Below are 20,655 nucleotides of genomic sequence, written 5' to 3'. Positions count from 1 at the left end.
TTATAATGGGCTAGGAACCCCAGATCCTTGTTAAGTCCTTTCTGTGTGTGTTAAATATTCAATCATTCTGACTTCAAAGGTCTTACGTTCTTGTATGGTTTAAAGTTACCTTTGAGGATTCTCACTGTGAAATCACTGGTACAGTGTCCTGGTCCTGTAAAATGTTGACCAACAGGCGTGGGGAACCCTGCTGGCACCAGTATTGTTCATATGATGTCTATGTAAATTGAATCTTGTCTTAAGCATCTGGCCTGTTTCTCCAATATAGCATCCTTCGATACATTTTTTACACTGAATGATATATACCACATTGGAAGATGAGCAAGTGAAAGATCCCTTTATGTTGATATCTTTCCTTTGTGGATGACTTTGGGGTCCTGTGAAATATTTTGGCATAGTTTGCAACTGGATAAATTACAGGGAAGTGTGCCCTTCTGTTCCTTTTCAGTCTGTGAAGGAAGTTACCTTCTGATTAGCTTGTGTTTTAAATTGGGGTGGCTGTCGGAAGGCCAGTACTGGTGGGGATGGGAATATCTCTTTCAGTAATTCATCCTCCTGGAGTATATGTCTCTTCCAGCTCAGCCATAAAAAGGTTGGCATATTGGGGTGCTCTCCTGGTGCCCATCGCAGTGCCCATTATTTGCAGATAGATATCATTGTTAAAGTGGAAGCAGTTGTGAGTTAAGATGAATTTGATTAATTTTGTAATAGTTTCTGGTGAGTATTGATGGTCCAGTGTGGAGTTTTTTAGGAGTCTTTTTAGGACTCCTAAAAAATCCACACTGGACCATCAATACTCACCAGAAAACTATTACAAAATTAATCAAATTCATCTTAACTCACAACTACTTCCACTTTAACAATGAGTATCTATCTGCAAATGATGGGCACCAGGACAGCACCCCATATGCCAACCTTTTTATGGCTGAGCTGGAAGAGACATTTCTGCATACACACCAGACCAAACCTCTAAAATATTACCGGTACATCGATGACATTTTATGATTTGGACAGAGGGTGAAGAAACTCTGAAACAATTTTTATTCTGCATTCGATACATACCATCCTACAATCAGATTCAAAATTGACTACTCCCCAGAAAAAGTCAATTTTTGGACACCACGGTCTCAATCAGTGATGGCTGTATACAAACATCTATATTCCAGAAACCCACAGACAGATGTAGCTACCTCCACAACTCCAGCTTCCATCCTTCACATACAAAAAGATCCATCATTTACAGCCAAGCCACAAGATACCACAGTATCTGCTCTGACCCAGGGGACAGAGACAGACACCTTAAAACCCTGACTGAATCCTTCAAACAGAAGGGCTACAACCCCAAAATAATCTCCAAGAATATTGCCTCCTCCCTCAAAACACCCAGGGAGAATCTGCTACAGTACAAAAAGAAAAGATCCACAGACAGAATCCCGCTTGTAGTGACATACAATCCAGAGCTGGAAAAACCGAGGAAAATCATAAGAGATCTACAACCTATACTCCAGGAGGATGAATTACTGAAAGAGATATTCCCATCCCCACCAGTACTGGCCTTCCGACAGCCACCCAATTTAAAACACAAGCTAATCAGAAGTAAACTTCCTTCACAGACTGAAAAGGAACAGAAGGGCACACTTCCCTGTAATTTATCCAGTTGCAAACTATGCCAAAATATTTCACAGAACCCCAAAGTCATCCACAAAGGAAAGATTTTCAACATAAAGGGATCTTTCACTTGCTCATCTTCCAATGTGGTATATATCATTCAGTGTAAAAAATGTAATGAAGGATGCTATATTGGAGAAACAGGCCAGATGCTTAAGACAAGATTCAATTTACATAGACATCATATGAACAATACTGGTGCCAGCAGGGTTCCCACGCCTGTTGGTCAACATTTTACAGGACCAGGACACTGTACCAGTGATTTCACAGTGAGAATCCTCAAAGGTAACTTTAAAACCATACAAGAACGTAAGACCTTTGAAGTCAGAATGATTGAATATTTTAACACCCAACAGAAAGGACTTAACAAGGATCTGGGGTTCCTAGCCCATTATAAACCATAAAGCTGTATGTCTCTGTTGATCACCCTCCCCTCACCTATCCACACCCACCCTGTTAGAATATCAATGATATGCTTTGATGTCCCCATGCATACTTCCTACCCACCCCCCTCCTCCCACCCTGTCAGACTGTCATAGTAATGCTTGAATGTTTTCACTTATATACACTGTCAGCCAGCACATTTGCTTATTTCCGATCTGAGGAAGAAGGGCAACCTTCGAAAGCTAATCAAGAAATGTATTAAGTTATGTCCAATAAAAAAGGTATCATCTTATTTTCTTTTCCATGTTTTATTTTGTTTGATTTCTATTGGGTACATATGATAAACCATAATTCAACACTCGTATCTGGGTGGGCGTGAGAGTTACATCCGACAAATTAATCACATTGGATAATTCTGCATGCCTGACCGTGTTACTGGGCCTGTCCAATGTTGTTGTTGTGAAGGCATTTGCTGTGCTCGTCTGCGGTATGCTCTGCTGCGCTGGCGTCCCCCCCGGGGGCCTCGTAAAAAACGCTGTCCCATATTAATGACACTGATGTTTTCTTTTGAACTAGACAAGTGTTCCGTAATGTTACTCGTTAGAGTGCCTGATGTAGCACCTGTCCCATTAACTGCCTGATTACTTAGACTCTGTAACCAGGGATGTATACTCATTTTTTCAGGTTGATTTTTGATTACTATTTAGTCTTAGTCTTAATTGAGGAAATGAGTAAAATTTATAACGTCATTTCCTGCCAGGGATCATATAAAACCCTCATAGTAATAGTAATAGATAATACTTCTGAAAAGAGAGAGGGACTGATTTTTGTTCCAAGTTTCAACAGTTGTAAACATTTGGAGTTCCTGAGGAAGTTTTCCAACGAAACCCTGCAGTGTTGGACTCTTGATGTTTTGAAGACAGCAATATAGCCCAACCGGGATGTGAAGATTTTCACCTTGGTGTGGTGCTTGTGGTGGAATATAATCATTGGAAATAACCCATATTGGATCCACTTATATAGTGGATGGGGATTTAATAGAATTATCGAAGAAGCTCACAATAAGCTAAGTGAATTCAAATATTCTTTACAGTGCCTCTTGAATATATGAACTATGAATTAGTCAAAAAAACTTTATAAGAGGGATAGTGGCACGAGAGATACTTGTTGGACTGTTACTTTTAATTCATTTTTTGAAGTGTTTGAGCACTATTGTGGTTTTCGTGAAGGGAACACGTATTTAAATAAAAAACCACGGAGAGGCTCTGTGATTGAGATGCTCAACCACCCAATGAGATGCACAGGTGTTGGGCAAATTCTCATGTTATAGGGTGAGTTAATACTCTGAGAGCCCTCCAAAAATTCAAAAATTAATAATCACACTAAGAGTACTTTATCAAACAGTGGTTTAAAAGAGCAGTCCTCCTTTAATGGTACTCTCGTGTCCACCAGCCTGGTCTCTTGTTAGAAGATTAGTTAAAGATGGCACTATGGAATCCCCCAACAATTTGTAAAATTCTGCCCTTAAGCCATCTGGGCCCGGAGCTTTATCTAGCTTGCTACTTCCTATGGCCCAGCTCACCTCATCGCTGCTTATGGGAGCGTTCAAAAACTTACATTCTTTCTGTGTAATGTGTGGGAGTAAAACGTTTTCCAAATAAAGAACTTCACTAAGGCCACTCTCCTCTCCCGGACTATATAGTTGTTGAAAAAACCTTTGAAAAACATCTCTTATCTCTTTGTCTGTATGGAGTAATTTCCCCCTTTCGTCTCTAATAGTTAAAATATGTCTGGACGTGTTCTTGGAAGTGATCAACTTCGCCAGCATCCTACCCCCTTTATTTCCATATTTATAAAGTTGAAATTTGTAAAATGCCTGCGACTTAACCACCCTGTCTTGTAGTAAGGTATTCAGCGTGGTCTGAACATTTATAATATTTTGTCTAATCTGGGGAGTAGGCTGTTTCCCAAATTGTTTTCGTAAGCCAAACAATTGTTTTTCCAAACGTAGAATTTCATTGTCTCTGGCTTTCTTGTGGTGACTAACATAACTTATAATGTCCCCCCTCAGAACCGCTTTTGCAGCTTCCCAAAATAAAGTGGCTTTATCTTTCATCTCTTCATTATGGTGTAAGTAGTCCTTCCACTTGTTTACAAGAAACTCCCTGAAGTTCCCATCCTTATAAAGATAACTAGGAAAGGACCAACCTCTCCCCGCCCCCTCTTGAATCCCCAATTTCCATGACATCGACACTGCTGCGTGATCAGAAATTATGCAAGGACCAATTTCGGCTCCACCTACGTCAGAGAAACTTTCTCGCGAGACCAACAAGTAGTCAATCCTGGAATGAGTATCATGTGCTCTAGACTGATGTGTTATTCCCTGTCTGATGGATGTAAGACCCGCCATACGTCTATAAGATCAAGTATTGAGCAAAAATCTGGCAGTCCCCTCCCCTTCAATGACCCTTGCCCTGACGGGGGATTAGATTTATCCATCTGAGGATCCCAAGCCATGTTAAAATATCCCCCTAGCACCAAAGGGATAGATTCCATTTTAGATAGAATTGCCACTAAATTCTTATAAAATTTAAGGTCAAGCTGGTTTGGGGCATATATACTTCCTAGGAGCAACTGCTGTCTGTTTATTGTCGCCCGGCATAAAATAAAGCGGCTTTCAGGATCTTTCATGATGTTAGTAAGTTGCATTGCCACCCCTTTTCTGATTAAAATGGCCACTCCTCTTTTGCGGCCCACTGCCGCTGAAGCCACGCACTCCCCTACCCACCATCTTGCTAATTTAGCATGTTCACTCTCCGACAAATGTGTTTCCTGCAGAAACACTATATCTGCCTTGATACGCTGTAGATACTGCAGTATTTTGGATCTTTTTATGGGGGAATGAATACCCCCCACATTCCACGTAAATATCTTAATCATGTTACCTACAAATGATATTAGTTAACCCCCACTTACTTAACACTGTACCCAAGGGGAGCCAGCCCAGCCTCCGGTCCCCCCCATGTGAGACGGTAAAATCCTCCCTAACGCACTCATCATAATAATTTGTTTTTGCATAAGGTTCAATCCTTTTCTTCCTGTCTGGCACCCGTTTTTTAAAAATCCCTCCCAAACACCCTCCCATCCCTTGCATTCTCTCCCATGTCCCTCCCCAAAGCATCCCAACCAAACTCCCCTTCGTTCCCCTGCTATCCCTCTACGAGATCTAGTACTTTTGACGCCTCCCCCCCCATCCCGAACCCAACCCAACCAACCAATACTACCCTTAAGTGATATGCATCCTTCTTATTAACCCAAATATTAGTGATCCAACCCTTCTCTCCCACCTACTCCATCTCAACATATTATGCAAATTATATTCCACAAGTAAACTCCCACGAATATGTGTTTGACAGGCTTAACCATTCTCATGCTCCCCCTGGCACAATGAAAGCCTGCACAAGGGGGGCAAACAATGCCTCTTAGCTCCCACAATTCTATAACACTGGGGTGTTATTAAATTTCTTAAACACATAAATAGCAACATATTTGAAAACCCGGTATTCAAATATAACCATACAGAGCAAACCATCTCACTTGCACTTCACTGCTGGTAAACATTTATTCTTCAAACATCCAGTCCCGATTCAAACCCTTCAGCAATTAGCAAACCAATTGATGGATAGTCTTCCCCGTTCCCTCCACGAAGGAACGTAGAATGCTGTTGTTTGCATTAAGCATATTGTTTGCATTAAGCATATTCTCTGCTGCTGCAACTGTTTAAAAGGTCTGCCAGTTATCCTGTTTTTGCACTCGCTGTTTCGCCAGGCATGTAATGCAAATTTTATCTTTTCCTCCACTAGTTTTGAGCAGGTTGAATGTAAATTTCTGCTCTGCACTTGTGATGCTTAAGAGTAAGTTCAAAGCTAGTAATTAATACAAACCGTTAGTAAAACCCGAAAACTCAAATATATTCAAACAAATCCAGCAGTCTCTTTTGCACCTCCCTGCTGGTATCCATGTAGATTGCCGTCCTCCAGTCCCGGTTCTCCACCAACAACAAGTAGGGACCAAGGTAATAAGTAGATTTCCTCAATTCCTCCATTGAGGGATGTTAACATTCAGGTCTCTGCCAACATATGGTGCTCATTAAGCTTTTTCTCGGCTTCTGTTGCTGTTTGAAAGGTCTGCCAGCGATCCTGCACTTGCACCCGCAGTTTCGCGGGATATTGTAGAGCAAATTTTATCTTTTTTGCCGCCAACTTTGAGCAGATTGGATGGAATTTTCTTCTCTGTTCCTGTACTACTTGGGTGTAATCCTGAAAAATCAGAATGTTTCAATGAGTCTCTCCGTATCTTAAAGCCCTGGAGAATCTCAAGCTTGTGTTTGTAGTTTAGGATCTTTGCCACCACTACCCTGGGCTTAGTGTTTATCTCCAGCTTTCTTCCCACGCGGTGTGCGCGCTCAATCACCAACGGTCCCGCTGAATCCATTAGAGCCAATTCCTTTGTCAACCAAGCCTCCAGCCATGGCTCTAAGTTTCGCTCCGGGAGTTGCTCAGTGAGCCCAACAATGCGCACATTATTCCTTCGTGATCTGCTCTCCAGATCCTCGATTTTTAATCCTTGTTCCCTCAGCTGCTGTTGTAAATTGCGCAGGTCGGGGCCATAGCTGCATGTGTCATCTTCTAATGCGGAGACTCGCGTTTCTAAATCGCTTGTTCCGAGTACCTAGCCCTTCCATTGCCATTTGAAGATTATCCAATTTGTCATTTAGCGCTGTCCATTTCGGAGCCCAAGCACTTGTGATTGCGCCGGTCAGCTGGGAAAGCTGCTGCTCCATAAAACTCGACACCGCTATGTCGGGGCCTGCTTCCGCCATCTTGCCCTCTGTGCTGCTCACCTTATTCTTTATTGGCCAGTCGCTGGGTCATTGCTGCTGGAGATTTCGTGATATATTTTTCCATACGCTGTTATTGATTAAATCAGCGAGTTTTGAAGGACTTCTCCCTGGTAAATTAGGCTGTTTAAGGGATGAGGGTCTCAGAGCTGAGGCACCATGCTGCTAGCTCAGCTCATGACGTCATGTGACCTCCCCAAGACCATGTTAATAATCTTACTCGTACATTTTAAATCATCAGCTTCAGCAAATGCGATTTAATTTTATTTTCTCCCGAGCTTTTATGTCCCATACAGTAAACTGTTTTTCTGATTTTCCCATATATATCTAATGCACAAAATGGCTTAGGCTGGTTCTTTTTGGCTGCATTGTTTCACAGATATTTTGTCACTTGTCACTACCTCATCGAGGGCATTCCCCTGGTCACTACCCAGTGGTGTTCCACAAGGCTCCGTCATCTCTCACCTCCTGTTCAATGTATTTCTTAGTCCCCTAGCAACCTTGATACAATCCATAGTCTCATTTCACTTCTGTGCAGATCATCTTCTCTACCCTGTAAACACCTTCAATCCTTCTCTAGGACTGCTTCAAAGCTGTCTTCAACTTCTTTCTGACTGGCTTTATGATCTTAAACTTGTCCTTAATAGGGAAAAAAACTGTAACATGTTGGTTTATGGGTGGCCTTTGTACTTGGTCCATTCTTCAACCAGTTGAATCTTTCAGGTACCTTGGAGTTATTCTGGACTCACAGTTATTTGCACCTCAGATTTCAAATGTGTGTAGGACATGGTTTTTTGTAGTCCGTCAACTCTGCCATATTTTAGTCGCAAAATCTTTAATGCCTTGATTCTCTGTTTGCTTACTACCAGGTTAGATTACCATAACAACATATACTTAGGTTGTACCCAAGTTTATATTTAAAGACTTCAGTCTATACAGAACACAGCCATCCGTTTGCTCTGTCATGCTCATTGTTATGACCATGCTTCTCCATTGATGCAAAAATATCACTGGTTATCGATCCATCAGCGTATACTCTTCAAACCATTGGTTCTCACATTTTGGTCTTACAGGCTTGGTCTACCCTTTTATCTTTTCTCTTTCACTATTCTGTACTCTCCAGCCTGTTTTTTACATTCAAAAAACGATCAGCATCTAATTTTACCTGTCCCCAAGTCTGCTCAGCTAGTGTTCACCCTTCAGTGCGCTTTTTTCACTGCTTGTTTTCATTGAAATTCCTCTCACTAGACATCCATCCGTGCCAAAACCTCTTTTAAAACTTTCAAAACAAAACTAAATACCTGGCTTTTGTCTAAAGCCTTTTCTGTAGATTGAACCATTGTGACAATCTGCTGTTGTACTCCCTCTCTTGTCCTCCTCCCCTCTACGCTGTTTTTACCCCTCTATATCTCTCTACCTCTGTGCTGTCCAATTTCCTGTAAAATTTTGTAGTTCCTTTCTTTTTCCTTAAATTTGTTTTTAAATATTGTAAACCGCCAAGATCTGCCAGTTAGTCATGGCGGTATAGCGAGTTCTAATAAACCATAAACCATTGATACATTTCATCGCGTTTTGAGCCAGTCCTTTGGCCGACTTCAGTAAGTTTCTTTTCATCATTTACAGTTTTCTTACTGCTGTTTGAAGGATAATATCCAGGTCTTAATTCATGTTTTTAAATTATCCTTACGTCCATTGTTTTAAAATCAGGTTTGGCAATTTTTATCTTTATTTTACCCATTCGGCAGTTATTGTCACCTAAAGTTTCTATGGCTACTGAATGTCAGCTGTCCTGTAAAAACATTTAACAATTGTAGCTTGTTCCTATGAGTTGTTGATTGCTGGTCTATCGTGGTGTCTTTATTGTTCAAACACATTTTTATGCACCCTGTACACAATTTAACATCCTTGCATGCTCAAAAGTGGTGGCTTTTGTTCAAAGCTATTCATATTGCTGTATGTGTGCTCAATGATAGCTCTTGCTTCAGGAGAACTGCGATGTATTTACACTGCTCTCTACAGTGGAGCACCAATAGTATGTGGTACTCGGGAGGCAAGAACCTTGAACCGCGTAATATTGGTGCGTGTATAAATGGATCATCAGGCTTACTCAAATAGCGGACCGCAGTCCAGAGCTAGAGGGCACCATTTTTTTTAAACTAACACTGCAGCAGACTGACCCTCTCCCTCAACCCCTCCTGTGGCCCCAGGTCCGACATTTCCTACCTTAAATCCTTTCTCGGCCCAGGTTTTTAGCAGTGACAGTGATTCATATGGGCTGTCTGCCCGAGCTCAGAGAAGCTGTCTGCTGTGCCCTGCCCCTTTCTGATCTAACTTCCTGCTTCTGCAAGGGCAGGATACAGCAGAAAGCAGATTCCGAATTCGGGCAGACGGCCTGTTTGAATAGCTGTCGCTGCTGAAGACCTGATCAAAAAGAGAATTTAAAGTATGGGGCGCGTATGAACGAGTCCCACATACAGAACTTGGAGGCATGTTACCTCATGCATTATCTGGACCTGTGCAATAATGGGTCGCGTACTAACGGTGCTCCACTGTACTTTTATCTTGCTAATCTGTGTTGATTTTGCTTGCAGAGCTGTCACTCGCTGCTTTAATTTAAGAATGTTTTATTTTTTTCGAGTTCACACTATTTGCCATGTTTTTTTCATTGGGTCCACCATAAAATATGCTGCTAATTTCCTTTTTGTCACTATGTATAAATGGTTGTTTCTTTCAGTCTATATCTGAAGGCTTTTATATACAATTTCTTTTCACATACAGTGTGTTTCATGTTCACTTCACTTTGTTTTGTATTCACTACTTATTAGTTTCAATATCATTCCCTTTGTGGTTTCAGTATATTTCATATTTAAGTTATTTATATCTAGGTTATATATTTATGTATTTTTTTTAGCTATTTACAATAGATGTGTTTTGTATTGATTTATATATATTTGTTGATTTATTTCCATTTAGCCATGTGCTTTATGAGTTTGTTTATTCATGTAACATTGTATTACTAGTAAAAAAGGCCCGTTTATGAACATAATGAAAAGGGCGCTAGCAAGGATTTCCTCGGAGTGTGTATGTTTGAGACAGTGTGTGTGAGAGTGACTGTGTGTGTGAGAGTGAATGGGGGACAATAGCCGTTCTTCCCCTGTACTTCCCTTTCCTTAGCCCTGTACCGGAAGGAGGGGGTGTGGGGGGGGGGGGGCCTTGGTTATTGTTTTGGTTGGGAGTGTGTGAGTTGCATGACCAATCAGCAGTGCCATTTTTTTTGGGGGGGGGGGGAGGGTAGCATTGTTCCACATCAGTGTATGTGTTTGTGGGGGTTTTTTTTGGGGGGGGGTGCTATGGGTGTGTTTGAGAGAGAGATGTTGAATTTCCTTGTTAGAGTTTGTGTATTAAGGGGGTTGTGGGGGAGGGAGTGTGTGTGTGAGTGAGAGAGAGATGCTGTCTCTCCATGGCAGATTGTGTGTATGTTGGTGTGGGTGGTGGGGAGTTTGGTTGTGTGTATGGGTGTGAGTGAGAGATGTTGATTCTTCATGGTAGATCTTGTGTATTTAGTTGGGGGGGGGGAGTGTGTGGGTGTGAGTGGGAGACAGAGATGTAGATTCACCATGGCAGAGTTTGTGTATGATGTTGTGGGGGTGGTTGGGGGGAGTGTGTGTGGGGGGGTGGGGCGAGGGTAGCGGCGTCTGTGTGTGAGAGTGTTTGTATGGGGGACAATTGCCGTTCTTCCCCTGTACTTCCCTTTCCTTAGCCCTGTACCGGAAGGAGGGATGTGGGGGGGCCTTGGTTATTGTTTTGGTTGGGATTGTGTGAGTTGCATGACCAATTAGCGGTGCCATTTTGGGGGTGGGGGGGAGGGTAGCGTTGTTCCACATCAGTGTATGTCTTTGTGTTTTTTGGGGGGGGGCTGTGGGGGTGTGTGTGTGTGTTTGAGAGAGATGTTGAATTTCCTTGTTAGAGTTTGTGTATTAAGGGGGGGGGGAGTGTGTGTGTGAGTGAGAGAGAGCGCGATGCTGTCTCTCCATGGCAGAGTGTGTGTATGTTGCTGTGTGGGGTGGGGAGTTTGGTTGTGTGTATGGGTGTGAGTGAGAGATGCTGATTCTCCATGGTAGATCTTGTGTATTTAGTTTGGGGGGGGGGGGGGGTGTGGGTGTGAGTGGGAGACAGAGATCATGATTCACCATGGCAGAGTTTGTGTATGATGTTGTGGGGGTGGTTGGGGGGAGTGTGTGTGTGGGGGGGAGAGGGTAGCGGCATCTGTGTGTGAGAGTGTTTGTATGGCGGACAATTGCCGTTCTTCCCCTGTACTTCCCTTTCTTTAGCCCTGTACCGGAAGGTGGGGGGGGGGGGGGACTTGGTTATTGTTTTGGTTGGGATTGTGTGAGTTGCATGACCAATCAGCAGTGCCATTTTTTGGGGGGGGGGGAGGGTAGTGTTCCGCATCATTGTATGTGTTGTTTTTTTGCGGGGGGGGTTGGGGGGGCAGAGGGTGTGTGTGGGTGATTGAGATAGAGAGATGATGAATTTCCTTGTTAGAGTTTATGTATTAAGGGGGGGAGGTGTGGGGTGGAGTGAGTGAGAGAGATGCTGTCTCTCCATGGCAGAGTGTGTGTATGTTGGTGTGGGAGAGGGGGAGTTTGGTTATGTGTATGGTTGTGAGTGAGAGATGTTGATTCTCCATGGTAGATCTTCTGTATTTAGTTGGGGGGGGAGTGTGTGGGAGACAGAGATGTTGAATTTCCTTGTTAGAGTTTGTGTATTAAGGGGGGTGGGGGTGGGGGAGTGTGAGTGTGTGTGAGAGAGAGAGAGAGATGCTGTCTCTCCATGGCAGAGTGTGTGTGTGTCTGAGTGAGATGTTGTTTTTCCTTTTTTACAGTGTGTGTGTGTGAGGGCGTATGTGAGGGAGGTTGCAAGTGTATTTCAGGGGGGGGGGGGGGTGGAACTGGGAGGGAGGTTGTTTGCGGTGCCGGCGACGTTGGGAGAGTGGGTAGTTGTGTGTGGGAGGGCATTTTGTGATGGAGGTGGCAAGTGGATTTCAGGGGGTGTGTTTGCGACGTTGGGAGAGTGGGTTGTTGTGTTTGGGAGGGGGTTTGTAAGGGAGGCAGCGAGTGGATTTCAGGGTGGGTGGTTACGGCGCCATTATCGTGAGCATTGTTACCGGCAACGTTGGGTGAGTGGGTCGAGTGTTTGTGAGGGAGGCAGCAAGTTGATTTCAGGGGGGGGGGGGGTGGTTCTGGCGCCATTACCGTTTCAGTCTTGACGTACCAGGAAGTACTGACGTCAGTCCATTGGATGTATAGCACGAATGCCTCAAGGTTAGTGCTACGCAGTCAGCTTCAGAACATTGGAGGTGCTTTTTATTATATAGGATTCATTTTTAAGTGAACTTACTATTTAATTGTTGTATCTATATGTTGGCTTTTAGACTCCTGATGCAGACTTCATAGCCAAAACATGGTGACTGTGTCGGGTCTCATCATTAATAAAGACTCTTTGGACTTGCACATTCTTCTCTGCGTTGTTACTCCTCTCCTGTTTGGCTATTGTTCTTCTGTGGAGTTTTGTTCTTCCTTTTCTCATTGTCTCAGGTCATATTTCCCAGAGCCCATTACAACCCATCTGTCCATGGGTTGTGTTTCTTTGCAGAAAGTTAGAAATTGATGGTGCAAGTTCTGAGCCTTAAGACGGTTGTATTAGGATTAGAGAGCTACAGTTATTGCACTGAATAATAGTCATTTTGATTGTATTGTAAACCAAGTAATATAAAGTAAATTAAGTGGCAAAGGCCCTTCTGACCCATATCAAACTAAGGGGTCCTTTTACTAAGTTGTGCTGAAAAATGGCTTGTGGTAGTGTAGACGTGTGTTTTGGGTGCACGCAGAATCATTTTGCAGCACACCTGTAAAAAAATGCCTTTTTAAAATTTTTGCCGAAAATGGATGTGTTGCAAAATGAAAATTGCTGCGTGTCTATTTTGGGTCTGAGACCTTACTGCCAGCCACTGACCTAGTGGTAAGGTCTCGTGCAGTAACTGGGCGGTAATGGTCTATGCACGCAGAATGCCAATTACTGCCTGCGCGCCGGAAAATAAAATATTTTCCGGCACGCATAGAGGATGCGCATCAAAAATGAAATTACCACAAGGCCATATGGTAGCCAGGTAGTAATTCAAAATTGGCTCGCATAGGCGCTTAGTGAGGGACTTGAAGGGGACCCTGAAGAGCTGGAGTTTTGGGGTCCAGTAAGGTATAAGGGAGAAATGGAAAACCTGTGTCAATTTATATAATGAAAACAGTTTTCCTGAGGCTGACAATGACCTTGAAGGCTATGAACAGTAAATGCTTGGCTAATTAGCTGTTGAACCAAATGTCCTAGCAATAGGCCTTGAGACCTAGACATAAAAGGGAAAAAGAAAATTGTCAGTAGCGTAGACATTGACTTCCCATTCATTTTAGAGTTTTATTTAAACTGGCTTGTTTAATTTTTAAAATGTTTAATGGTTCATCTCCAGAATCATTTTTTAATCTGATTTCTTTTCCTTTTGTTTGTGGTATGCAGAGAACCAGAGATCCGTTATGCCTGTTATTACCTTCTTTCTCAGGTGTTAACAAAAAGACATCTCCAGAATCCTATATAATAAAACTCACCCTCAAAGTTCTGAGGACTCTGATGTCACTGTCAGTTACTCTGGGCACTTCCTTCCGGTTCGAAGGGTTCGTGGTGGTGAAGCCACCGAAATCACTGTGTTGGGGCCCCGCCCTCGCGTCAAACGTGATGACGTCGAGGGCGGAGCAATGGCGTCAGTGGCTTCACAACCAACGACTCAGCACATTGAAGGTGGCGTTGGCGTGCGTTGACGAGGTCCGCAACAATGGCGGTCAGTGCCTTCACAACGCCGAAGGGGTGAGCAGGGGGGGGGTTCGGGAGGAAAACCTTGCTAGCGCCCGTTTCATTTGCGCCTGAAACGGGCATGTTTTACTAGTGTTTTTATATTTATCAAGCTCTCTCTTCCTATTGAACGTCGAAGCTTTTCTAGTTATTTTCAATTTTGTAAGAACTTAAACTTAGCTATTTAAATGATTCATGTCTTAATCAGTAGAGTTTTTAGGTTACATATTTTTTAACCACTTTGAACTACTGACAAGTGGGACTTAGTGGGATATAAGAAACACATCACACATACGTATATGTGATGTGTTTCTTATATCCCATTAAGTCCCACTTGTCAGTAGTATGATGTATCTATTGATAGAACAGACAGGACCTGAGAAGGTGAAAGTGTGTTGCTTGCCAATTAGGAATCTGTATCCTGAAATTTGCTAATAAAAGTGGCCCAGAAAACAGGAGAGACAGAGATTTGTTTGGCAAGGCTGCTGTGATTTGCAGTTGTGATAAAACTCTCCTGACGCCAGCTTCAATCTAATTATTCACTTGTAACCTGTGTTGGGTTTCAGAGCCCAAGGTGTGTTCGGGAAATAAAACACAAGAGCAGAGGTAAGGGCAAGGAGTCCCCCAGGTTCTACCATTCATCAAAATCGCAAAGCTCTCTTTTAAAGGTTAAGTATGGAAGAGTTTCAAAACTAGACAAATTTCAGTTATTCAGCAATATATTTTAGTATAAGAAAACAAAAACAGAGAAGCTTTGAGCAAACAGGCCCAAACAATGAGCGTTTTATTCATTTTTCTAGCTAGAATTAATGAAAAATAAATTAAGCAATATATTCAGTGTAGAAGAATAAATTAAGTTGAAATAGGCAGCGTAAAATGTCTTGGCTTTATTGCAGGCAGCACATTGAAATTCTCAGCCTAGTGTGATTTGTCTGCCAAAAGAGTCTGTTTTTACCTCATGGTAGAAATTCCTGAAATGCCCATTATATTAGAGAGAGACATACCCCAAGGTTGTGAAGGGGGTAGGCTAATGTCAGTTGTTGACCCATAGCCCTCTCATCACCTGGGTTCCAAGGACCCAGAAGGGAATGGGACTTGACACACCGCCTTTCTCTGATTTTTTTTTTTTTTTTTTGCAACTACGTTCAAAGCAGTTTGTACCTGGGGCAATGGAGGGTTAAGTGACTTGCCCAGAGTCACAAGGAGCGGCAGTGGGAATTGAACTCAGTTCCCCAGGATCAAAGTCCACTGCACTAACCACTAGGCTACTCCTCCACTCCAGGTGTTACAACTATCCTTGCACAATTTTTGCTAAAGCCATATACACATGGCCTACATAGCATTTCTTCTCACAAGCCCATACACATTCAGTGTTTTTTCTGTTTCTACCACTATTCCACATCTTCTACCTTCAAAATCTTCCCACTATAGAAAACCAAGATTGGATTCTAGATTTTAAGGAGACAGTGTCGAGGGGGTTCAGGAGAGAGAAACAAAATTTAGTGTATGCAACACCCCTCACCTGTAATGACAGGCCATTAAGGTAAAAAGAATCAGCCTCCACTAACTTGTCACCTGCTCGTAACCTTTATCTTGTCTTCCTCTCTTCATTAGTCCCTTCCCATATGTCCTATCTGTCTTTCCTACCCTTATCCCTTATTTGTTCTGTCTGTCTGCCCTGATTTAGATTGTAAGCTCTTTTGAGCAGGGACTGTCTTTTCTTCATGTTAAATTGTGAAGCGCTGCGTACGACTGGTAGCGCTATAGAAATGATTTATAGTAGTAGTAATGACAAGGGTTGGACATCACAGCTAAAATTTAATTAAATCAAGACAGTTTTACTGTTTACACCTACCCCTACTGTTCGCGCTTGTTTCATGTTAACCACTTCCTGTTTTTTCTTTGCATTTTACTTTTCTTTTATCCATCTTTCCCCTCGCCTCCTCCCCCGCTGACAGTTTCATTCTCTTTCTCCCATTTATCACTTCACATTTATCATTCTATTATATTTCATTTATTTGTATTTTGGTTTTCTTTACCCCATATAAAGAGATGCCAAGGGTGAAGATTTGGTAGTGATACCGGTGCCAGAAAGGGTATTAGAAGCTGACAAGTCGGAGAAACTGAATGAAATCTCTATAAAACTAGAGGATGTAATGGGGCAATTTGACAAATTGAAGAGTAGCAAATCTCCTGGACAGGATGGTATTCATCCCAGCATACTGATAAATTGAAAAATGAACTTGTGAAAGCGTAAAGGGTTAGGCTGATCTTTATATGCCCTCCACTACCAGGGAACCTATCAGTTCTTGATCCTAGATTCCCCCGAAGAGGTCAAGTAAAATGGAAATAAAGCACATACACAAAATATATGTATCCTATATAATAATTCTCACCACCAACATTCTAATGTCTTGCCCTTGTCCGTGGCTCCTTCGGCGTTGCTGAGCTAGGCTCCGTAGCCAGGCTGATGTCACTCACAGCTGATCCCCCCCCCCCCCACCACACACACACAGCCACATGCAAATCTGGCATCAAACGGCCACCCATGTCCAGCGACCCTCCTCTTCCCCTGTCCCCCCTCCAGCCACCCATGTCCAACGACCCTGCTCTCTCACCTGCTCCCCCCTGCAGCCAGCCAAGTTGTGAATTCTTTGGGGCAGGCAGGAAAGATCCCCTGGCCCTCCCCCGCTGCTGGATCGCTGTTCAAAATGGCCTCCGAGACTTACAAGGGCGGACTCCAAAACCAACAGAAGTCTCGCGAGTCTGCCATTGGACGTCTCGGCGGCCATTTTGAACAGCGATCCGGCAGCGGGGGAGGCCCTGCGCCAGCAGCGGGCAGGCAGGACTGGGGATCTTTCCTGCCTGCCCCAAAGAATTAACTACACAACCTGGCTGGCTGCAGGGGGGGCAGGTGAGAGCAGGGTCGTTGGACATGGGTGGCTGGAGGGGGGGGGGGGGCAGGGGGAGAGAAGGGTCGCCGGACATGGGTGGCTGCAGGTGGGGCAGGGGGACAGGAGGGTCGCCGGACATGGGTGGCTGGAGGAGGGGGGAGCAGGGGAGAGGGAGGGGGGTCCTGAGACCAGAGAGGTGGGGGTGGAAGGGGGTTCTCAGACCATAAAGGGGGGGCCCTGAGAGAGGAGGGTGGGAGCAGGGCCCTGAGAGGGGGGGGTGGGGGCACACACTCACTCTCTGTTTCTCACATACATTCTCTCTGACACACTCTCTGTCACACACACACGTCACTCTGCCTCTCACACATTCTCTCTCTCACACACACACACTCTGTCTCTGACACACACACTCCATCTCTCACACACACTCTCTCTCTGAAACATACACTCCGAGGAAAACCTTGCTAGCGCCCGTTTCATTTCTTACAGAAACGGGCCTTTTTTACCAGTATATATATAAAATAAAAGCAAAGGCCAATGCGGAGCGAACTCCTGAGTCTCTTGAACCGCAGAGATTCTACAGGACTGGCTCAGAGATACAGGGGAAGGCTGTGCCCCATCTCTTCTCACCAGGATGTCCAATCAGTACGTGGAAGGAGGCAGAGCTAAGGACACAGCAACGATCCACCACCTTGCTGACTTTCCTCTGTCTTTGTTACTTGAAAGCATACTTGGCTAGTATTTCTAATCTGTCAATGCACAGAAAGGTTTAAAATAGAGCAGCCTGGTCCAGAACTAGGGATTTTGCAACCTTATGAGTGTGTCTGTGTGTAGATAGCCAGAAAGAACTTACCAGTTAGAAGTGCTCTGGATAGAGCAGCAGGCTGAGACCTAGAGGAGCACAGATCAAATCCCACTGTAGCTGCTTTTGATCTTTGGCAGATCATTTAACCAGTGTTCCCTCTCAGTTGTGCATGTGTGAATGTGCACACAGGTCACAAAGGGAGTGCATGCATCCAGCAACTGTGTGTTTAAAATTTTTGCTGGCTTTCTTTTAGGCTATACTGCACACATCAAGTTGAGGCTGAAAAACTTCTGCATATGGGCAAGCAAAAATTAGAGAGAACATAGCACTTAACCCTCCATTGCTTCAGGTAACATAGTAGATGACGGCAGAAAAAGACCTGCGCGGTCCATCCAGTCTGCCCAACAAGATAACTCATATGTGCTACTTTTTGTGTATACCTTACCTTGATTTGTATCTGTCTTTTTCAGGGCACAGACTGTAGAAGTCTGCCCCGCCTCCCACCACCACCACCACAAGACCAACTGAGTCCAGGTCATTATCTGCAAGATAATGCTCCCATGCCTGAATCAAAAACTGCTGAAACTTGGTATCTAAGTACAGGGTAGGGTTCATACGCCACATTCTCACCCTTTCTCCTTGGTACCACCGGACGTCCGCCCACACCAAGCAATGATCCGAGACTGCCCCATCCTCAATATCAGCAGTCACTACCCGGGACAACATGGAGGGATCTAAAAGTATATAGTTGTCTCTCGCGTGGACCCCATGCACCTGAGAAAGAAGGTATATGATTTTCAGGATGCAACACCCGCCAGATATCCCAAAGACCCAACTCGTGCATTAAGAAGTTCACCCCTCTATCTCTCCAGGCAGACCCTCTAGGTTTTGCAGGAGCGCAATCTATAAGGGGGTCCGCAGTAATATCAAAATCTCCTCCCAAGAACAATTGATACCCACTCAGGGCCACAAGATGTGCCAGCAGGCTGGAAAACAAAGGAGTGAGAGTACACACTGGGGGCATATACCTTTCAGGAAATCTAGACTGCCCCTATTTGATTGACTGTGCATTTGTCCTTTAGATTGTAAGCTCCTTTGAGCAGGGACTGTCCTTCTATGTTAAATTGTACAGCGCTGCGTAACCCTAGTAGCGCTTTAGAAATGTCAAGTAGTAGTAGCTCTCCAGGGACAGACTATCTTCTGTAACTGAATGTTCACTGCTTAGATAGCTTTTGGGCTTGCAGGCGCTATGTAAGAATATTTTTTAAATTGGTAATAAATAACCTGTTCCTTGCCATTTTCAAACACACACACTATTGAATGGTCACTCCTAGTCTTTTCTAGCAACAGGCCAGGTTGTAGAGAGAGGTTGTGTTCTGTTGAGCTTGGTGTTGTACATAGCTGCAGATGAGGAGAAATTATAAGCAGAGAAATGGATTTCTATTTATTTTTGAAGCTGCTGTTTTCAGTGCTGCTCAGAGAACCAGATTTTCAGCAAGATATCTGCCTATCTTTGAACCGTGCTTGTTCTGCTCAGTATATACCGTAATGTCTCTCCTAACCAAGCACACTACTAATATTTATTAGTAGGGAGAAAAGTGCTGCTTTTGTAAATGTTTTTATCTTTTAGTATTGCAATTTTTCATCCTCTTTCTTTTGTGTTTTTCACTGTATCTTCATTTTTTTATTCCACTGCAGGTTTTTCATGGAACAGAACAATAGGATCTTCCAGACTCTGCTGGAAGTATCTGCAAGCCAGGATAAGTCTCTGACTGCGGAGCATGCTCGAAGCATGGGCCTGGATCCACAGGGTGACCGCAGTTTTCTGATGGACTTATTGGAGGTTTATGGCATAGATGTTATGCTTGTCATTGATAACCCTTGCTGCCCGTAGCCTTGACTTGCAAGAGGGAATTGAGCATTTTACCACTGCTTCAAAAAACAACCCCCCCCCCCCCCCCCCCCAAAGCTGGTTTCCAGACTGTAGAAATGTTGAATTTCAACAGAGAGCCACTTGAAGGGTCAGCAACCTGCTACAAAGAAGACAAGAGATTGCTATTTATAATTTTTTAAAAGATTTTTATTTCTACTTTTTGATGTGATCACAAAGGGGGCTTACGGATAGGTTTGCTTTCTTATGTTATCATCACCTTGTGCTCAAATGTTGTATGTGTGCAGTTTATAGCTGGAAGCGAGTTGGGAAATGTGACAGACTGACTACTACACTAGGGTTGCTAGTGTTTGGCTATAACTGCCAGGCTTTGGGCTACCTTTTTTTTTGGGGGGGGGGGGGGGGTGAATGAAATACAGGGTTGGAATTGAAAAGCTCAAAGTGGGTTGTCAACTGACTGAAGCCCTTTTGTTTCACTCAAGGTCGTTCTTAGTTGGGGGTTATAGTCTAACAAGGCTTCATGTTTTGCCTTGTCAACAGGGTTAAAAGATGACCCTTCAGTTTCCTCTAAACACTGTAAATTGTCCTCTATGAAGAGATTATTCTTTCTTTGCTGCTGTCTCACTGATTTTGAGCAAGTTATTGTTTTCTACTTTTGTTATGGGCTCATCATTTGTAATATCAGTTATTTATGGTGTTGCAGATGATCAGTTTGCCTATCCACTATAACAGTAAGTTCCAACTGCCAGTTGTATGAGCTTGACCCACTTGTACAACATTTTCTGAGGTCAGTTCTGTGCAGATCATAAAAGTTTCTGTATTTCACCCAACGGTTTATTCTTTCAGCTGTTGTATAGCTTTATAATTTGTTTATGGCTTTCATTTCTGTACCTGCATAGTTTATAGCAGTGGAGGACTCCATTTTAAGAGCATGTTGTACTCAGAACTGAAAGAACATTTAAATTAGATCAGATCAGATCTGTTAAAGATGAATCAGCATATAACACATCAATTTCACTCACAGGTACTAGAGGACTTGATGGGGGCAGGACAGAGGGGCAAAAACTGCAAAAAGCTGTCTTTTAAATACCAGTGTGTTTGGTGGTGCAGTTATTTATTTTGTGCTAAGGAGCTGGTTTGTTCAGTTCTGATGCTGGGTACTAAGACAGCTGAACCAAGTTTTTCTCTGTTCAACTTGTTGGACATGAAAGAAGTA

General features: G+C 43.5%; 1 protein-coding gene across 2 annotated transcripts in view; it reads left to right on the top strand.

Moving 5' to 3' along the window:
* Positions 1-19,490, top strand: part of DENND11 (DENN domain containing 11) — a 408,291-nt gene extending 388,801 nt beyond the window's left edge. For both annotated transcript variants that reach the window (XM_030215839.1, XM_030215840.1), the window contains exon 9: positions 19,247-19,490. In XM_030215839.1, coding sequence (XP_030071699.1) covers positions 19,247-19,442 — 196 coding nt within the window. In that variant the 3' untranslated portion in view covers positions 19,443-19,490. The remainder of the gene's footprint in view (positions 1-19,246) is intronic.
* Positions 19,491-20,655: the final 1,165 nt, after the last annotated feature.

The sequence above is a fragment of the Microcaecilia unicolor genome, chromosome 10 (assembly GCF_901765095.1).
Source record: "Microcaecilia unicolor chromosome 10, aMicUni1.1, whole genome shotgun sequence".
NCBI classification, from domain to species: domain Eukaryota; kingdom Metazoa; phylum Chordata; class Amphibia; order Gymnophiona; family Siphonopidae; genus Microcaecilia; species Microcaecilia unicolor.
Note: the sequence above shows the minus strand (reverse complement) of the source record. Positions and strands in the feature narration are given on the sequence as shown.